The sequence below is a fragment of the Eupeodes corollae genome, chromosome 1, assembly GCF_945859685.1.
Source record: "Eupeodes corollae chromosome 1, idEupCoro1.1, whole genome shotgun sequence".
NCBI lineage: Eukaryota > Metazoa > Arthropoda > Insecta > Diptera > Syrphidae > Eupeodes > Eupeodes corollae.
In genome coordinates, this window is record NC_079147.1 from 220382613 (window position 1) to 220388743 (window position 6131).

Genomic DNA, 6131 nt, shown 5'->3' on the forward strand with positions numbered 1-6131 from the left:
AATTAATTAAAAATAGAAATAAATGTTTCCTCGCTCTAAAATTGCTATAGTTATTATTTATTTGCACATATCTATCGAATAAAAAAAACCGCGAGTCGAAATTCGTGCTGCGGTAATGGAAAGTTGAGCCATTAATGTTTCCTAACTCTAAAATTGCTATAGTTATTATGTATTTGCACGTATCTATCAAATAAAAAAACGCGAGTTGAAATTCGTGCTGCGGTACATCCACAAATGTCAAAATTGCCACTTTGTGGAAATGACATTTCTATTTTTTTTAAATAACTAACAGCAGATTGGTGTTATTTATTAATAACGAAAAATATCAATTATTCGCATACCGCTTTAATTTTAAAAGTACCTGCAAGTTTGCATTGACCAGTTTGAAGAAAATGATTGATGACAGTTTTTACAAGTCTGTGTGTTTTTTAGAACAGTGGTTTAATGTTTTGGCCACGAATTTAAATGTATTATAAAGATAAGGATTTTTCATTATGTTTTTAAAAGTGGCTGACTCGAATAAATTCCAGGTGAGAGGTCCAATTTTCGTCCACTTTTTACAGTATTTCAACAATAAGAAGCCTAATATTCTCGTCCAAGGCGTCAAATATCTCAGGTTTATCTACGTATACAAGCGTCTTTACATAACCCCACAAAAATAGTACAGTTATGTTCAATGTTAAACCACATGCCTACTAAGCAATATAATTTGAGAACGTATGTACATGATTTAGAAACGTTGTTTAGAAGTAAGTGTATTCATTATGAAATACCAAACCAAAGACAAACTGAGCCAAAATGTCTGGGTTCAATCTTAGCCACCTGTCACTTTACCTTTTTGTTAGTAATTTACTTGTAAAAGAACAGCTGATCCAAAACAGTTGGGATGTCAAAAAAGGAATGCAACGATATTCAAGAATTTCTGGTATATGTGGATATTTGACAAATCAACTGATTCAACATATTGTTGAATTTGAAGGAACACGACCGAATTATTAAATTAATTTTACGAGCTATTTCAATCCAACTTTTAATAAGGTGTCTAAAAATCCACATATCCAGGGGCTGATTATGGGATTCGCGACGAATCCGAGTTTGGCATTTTACAATTATTTGCGTTCGCTTTCGCCTCAATTCGACCAATTAACGAATCCGGAGGCGAATTCGAAATGTCATAATGGTTTTTGGCGAGTTGAAATCCGACAGCGTTTTTTGGCGGATTCACAGGCGAAAGAGAAAGAGTGTTCACTCAGTACTCACTGTTCGATTTCGAGGATTTCTTGATAGTAATTATATAAAAATGTGAGTTAACATTATTTTTATTTTCTTATAACTATAATCCACAATAAAATATAAAAAATGTCAAATCACTGGAATACGCTTCCCCGCGAATTCGTTAATAAGAAAATGCGACGCGAGTCGAATTGAAAACGACCCGACGCGAACCTCATAATCAGTAATGCAAGATTGAAAATCACATGTCTAAAAAAGAGTACCTGTTCCTTTACTTTCAAATAATCATCTTTAATAATAATCCAGAAAACTTTAATTTGCTAATTTGCATTAAAAGTTACATTAGCAGGTGACTGAAGAACGAGAACTTACTATTTTTTCTAAATTTAATAAATAAAAACACTTTTTAATAGCAAACAAATTAAATTTAATTGTATTTTTTGTATTTCTTTCTTTTTAGACTGTAATGTAAAGGACGACCTACAGCCGCAAGCCCTTGCAAACACAGGCAATAACAACCATTCAATATTAACGCCCTACTCTATAACCTCGGGCATCAAGGATAAGGAATACCAGATAACCACCAAAGATGGCTACGACCTCACTTCAGTGCCACTCTACAAGCATGATTTAGAACGTGGCAATGGTGTTACCGCCATCAGTAATGCACCTGGTGGTGGTGGCGTTGGTGGTGTCGGTAATGGAGGTGGTGGAGGAGGAGGAGCTGGTACCGGTGTTCCCGGATCTGAAGTCGGCATTCGTGCCGATTTCGAACAAGCCATCGAATTAACCGGCTATGGAAAATTCCACTATCTACTACTAGCGATATGTGGTCTCGTAAGTACGAGCGAAGAAATGGACGTTATATCGATGTCCTTCATCCTGCCATCGGCCCAGTGTGATCTCGATCTAAACACTCAAACCAAAGGATGGCTAAATTCGATTATCTTTATTGGAATGATGGTGGGGGCATATTTCTGGGGTAGTATAGCTGATTCGATGGGTCGTAAAAAGGTTCTGATTGTGATCTCGTTCATGAATGGATTCTGCATAGTGGCCTCGTCCTTTTCACAGAATTATGAATGGTTCATGTTGTTCCGATTTCTCAATGGTGCTGCGTAAGTATAACTTTATATTTTTATTTTTAAAAATCACGAGCTCTTTATTATACTGACCTCTGGAAGTGCTAATTGACTGTTAGCATCATTGCGGACACTGAAAGAAAAAAAAATATATTTAATAAGGGTGCTAATTAAGTGATTAATATTTCAGTTCGGGGATCTTCTTTAGACTCAGTTTTAAATTAACGTAACATATATAAGTGAACAAAGATGTAACTTAAAAAGCATACATTTAGGCGCAAAGTATCTTTCAAGTCACATAGATTTAAATTTGAATTTTCAAAAAATTATGCCTTTTTAACTTGTGATTTCTTTTCTTTTTAACTTTCAGCCTTGGAGGTAGTGGTCCAGTTATTTGGTCATACTTCGCCGAATTCCAACCGAAAGCCAAGCGTGGTTCCATGTTGAGTTTCATGGCAGCGTTTTGGACATTTGGCAATCTATTTGTAGCCGGGCTGGCCTGGTTGATTATTCCAACTAATATTGGATTCATAACGCCATACTTCAAATACAATTCCTGGCGTATCTTCTTAGTTGTATGTTCGATACCATCGTTCATTGTAGCTTGTCTGCTCTTCTATCTACCAGAATCGCCTAAATTCCTTCTATCGAAAGGAAAACATGATCGAGCTCTGGCCATATTCCGTGGAATCTTCGTTACAAATACCAAAAAACCACAAGAACTCTATCCAGTCAGGGAACTGGTTATTGATGAAAAACTTCAGCAAGAGATTGCCGCCAATAAGGCTTCTCTCAAAGGAAAATACCATAAAATGTTGACCGGAATGGTGGAACATAGTAAACAGCTTTTCCGTTCGCCAATTCTCAAATTCACCGTTGTATCAATTGTTATCAATTTCACATTCCACATCGGTTACTATGGTCTTATGATGTGGTTCCCGGAGTTATTCAATCGATTCGATGAATACGGACAAGCGCATCCTGGTGAAACAGCTGGAGTATGCACCGTCACCAATTACGTGGTAAACCTTGGCACACATGCAACAGAAGGAATCTGCTCCTCGCATATACCAAGTGCAGTATTTATGGAATCACTCATATCGCTGGCTTCTGCTCTGCCTGCCAATCTGATAGCTATCCTCGGGATGGATCGTCTCGGAAGGAAGTTCTTTTTGATTTTCGGAACAATGACGTCTGGTGTGTGCTCGGCAGCGATGTACTTCGTATTCAGTAAAACCCAGAATCTTATCGTAACAGCAGTATTCAGCGGTGCCATCTCTGCAGCTAATGCGGCTCTCGATTGTCTTATTACCGAAGTCTTCCCAACGAATCTAAGGTAAATTAATTAAGAAATATAAAATCAAAAAACTGAAGTGTCTAATCTATTTTATTTTGTATTCCACAGAGCAACTGGTGTAGCAATTTCCATGGTTGCAGCACGTTTGGGTGGTATCGTAGGCAATGTGGTGATAGCCACTCTTCTCGATACCTACTGCCCGGCGCCAACCTTTATTGTCGCAGCGCTGCTTATAGGTGGTGGATTGATGTGCCTGCTATTGCCAAATACCACGCGGACATCACTCAATTAAAAGAAGAAAAGAAGTTCAAGGATACGAATCAATCTAGAGATTAAAAGTTAAAATATACAAAACAAAAACAAAAACACAACCAAAATCTGTGCCAAAATCAGATCAGAGAATTTATAAATTTTTACATTTTACACAAAAAACAAAACAGAAACAAAAAGTTATCCATATTATTATGGAGCTCTTTGCAACCTTTACCGCTAAGGTATTAATTTATTGAAATTATTGTGTATTACCTCTATCGTAAAACGTAAACTTTAATAATTGTATTGTACCTATAAAATGTAAGTTTATTATTTCCTTTTAGTTTTTTTTCTTGTTTTCTTTGATTTATTATTATTTACCTTTTATATATGTTTAGTTGTCGACGTCGATAGTTAAGTTTTTAAGTCATTAAATATCTTTTTGATAGTTCAGAATGTACATAATGTTTAAGTGCAAAAAAAGTATTTTGTTTAGATTTTATGATTAAATAATAAAAATAATACACAATTAAAAGTATTTAAAAAATATTTCATATGTTGTTTCTTTTCAATTTCATGTAGGCGCAGAAAATCGTTGATATATAAATAGGTTTTGAACAAATGAGGCGGTATGACTTGGAAAACATATGTCAACCCTCTCTTTCGCATATTTAAGTCTAAAAAATTCTTCACAAGTTTTGGATGATTGTTCTTAGAAAGCTTTTTAAACTAAATTTATTTACTATTTTTACACAATTATGTATTAACATACATTTTGACGTTTGGTTGACATCCTTCTGAAAATGGGCGTGTCAGTGGGCGGGAGTTTGATTTTATCACACCTTGTATTGTTCTTTATCATATCTGAAAATTTCATTTGAATCAATGGAGGCGCTAAGATTTTATTCATTAAAAACCAACCATTGTGCGTCAAAATACACCGAACCGTTAAAATACAGTTTTTCGCCGTTATAATTTGGTTTAAAGTTAAAAATAATATTTTTGAAATCCCAAAAACCGTTAAAGTATAATAAATTTTGATTATCTCACTTCAAATACGAAAATCAATATCAGCAGAATGCAATTTTTTTTGCAGGTAAATGTAAGGAAAATTTAAAAAATAACGCTTCATCCCCACAAAACTGTCTCTAACTCAGAAAGTACCGTTTCGATCTTTACAAATGAGGTCTCTTTCGAAAGCTTATTTCGTGTACAGTTATTATAATACAATCAACTTTAAGTCACTCGAAGATTTGACCGGTTTAGACCGGTTAACAGTTAAAAAAACACATTTTTTAGAAAACACTACATATTTTCTATGTTTCAAAACTTATTTTCAAAAATGAACTCTTATTATAATCTTGACAAATAAACGGTCATTTTGGTGTATAAAACATTTGTCTACGTCAAACACAAGCTTCAATAAAGCCCTTTAAAGTGGCCAGAAAGAAAAATCGAGCAAAATTCTGGACATTCATGTGCATTTTGGGAGTAAAACCAACAGAATTGAAATTGATACCAATTGAAAGCTTATCATTAGCCTATAATTTTATTCTATGGCGAGAAGTGTCAAAACTTCGGGAGACCAGAGATATAGCCTATTAAACCGTTAAATGGTCATGCATAAAATCAAATTTTCGGTACCTTTGAGTACATTTTTCTCCGTAAGTATTCAACGGAACTCAACGATTTGAACTTCAAATGAAAGGTATTTTTGGAGAGATGTACGTATGGGAATATCTTGTGATATTATTTAACCGTTAACAAAAGTAACGGCTATTTTCGCTTTAAATTTCCATACAAATTTCAAAAACTAGTAAGTAAGCTCCTCCAAAAAGTGATTCGGATAGTAGATAAATACAAACCTTTATTTTTGAGGAGACAAGGAAGTAACGTCAACATCTATTTAATCATTTTACAAAAAGAAATAAAATAACCAAAACGTATTTAAATTTTCAAAATATTTTTATTTGTTTTTTTCCGAAAAATATGATTTTTGTTCTTTTTTTTAGATTTTTTTTGTTTTAAATATAGTTTTCAAATTAATAATATTTGTATATATTATGTATAATAATAAACTAAAGAAATAGGGAGCAAACACAACAAGTTAATAATAATTAATAAATTTGTAAAAATCAAACAATTTTAATCCAAAGCATTTTCGAAATAAGACAAAATATTTAGAATACTTCAATTTTATGCATCAATGTCATGTCCAAAATATTAAAACTTAAAGAAATTGTGATTAAAAAAACGACTTTGCTTTC

General features: G+C 33.6%; 1 protein-coding gene across 3 annotated transcripts in view; it reads left to right on the forward strand.

Moving 5' to 3' along the window:
• The window catches only part of LOC129943515 (synaptic vesicle glycoprotein 2B), a 112836-nt gene extending 108425 nt beyond the window's left edge, over nt 1-4411 (forward strand). For all 3 annotated transcript variants that reach the window (XM_056053022.1, XM_056053020.1, XM_056053021.1), the window contains exons 3-5: nt 1694-2351; nt 2686-3651; nt 3721-4411. In XM_056053022.1, coding sequence (XP_055908997.1) covers nt 1694-2351; nt 2686-3651; nt 3721-3904 — 1808 coding nt within the window. In that variant the 3' untranslated portion in view covers nt 3905-4411. The remainder of the gene's footprint in view (nt 1-1693; nt 2352-2685; nt 3652-3720) is intronic.
• The last annotated feature ends 1720 nt before the right edge of the window (nt 4412-6131 follow it).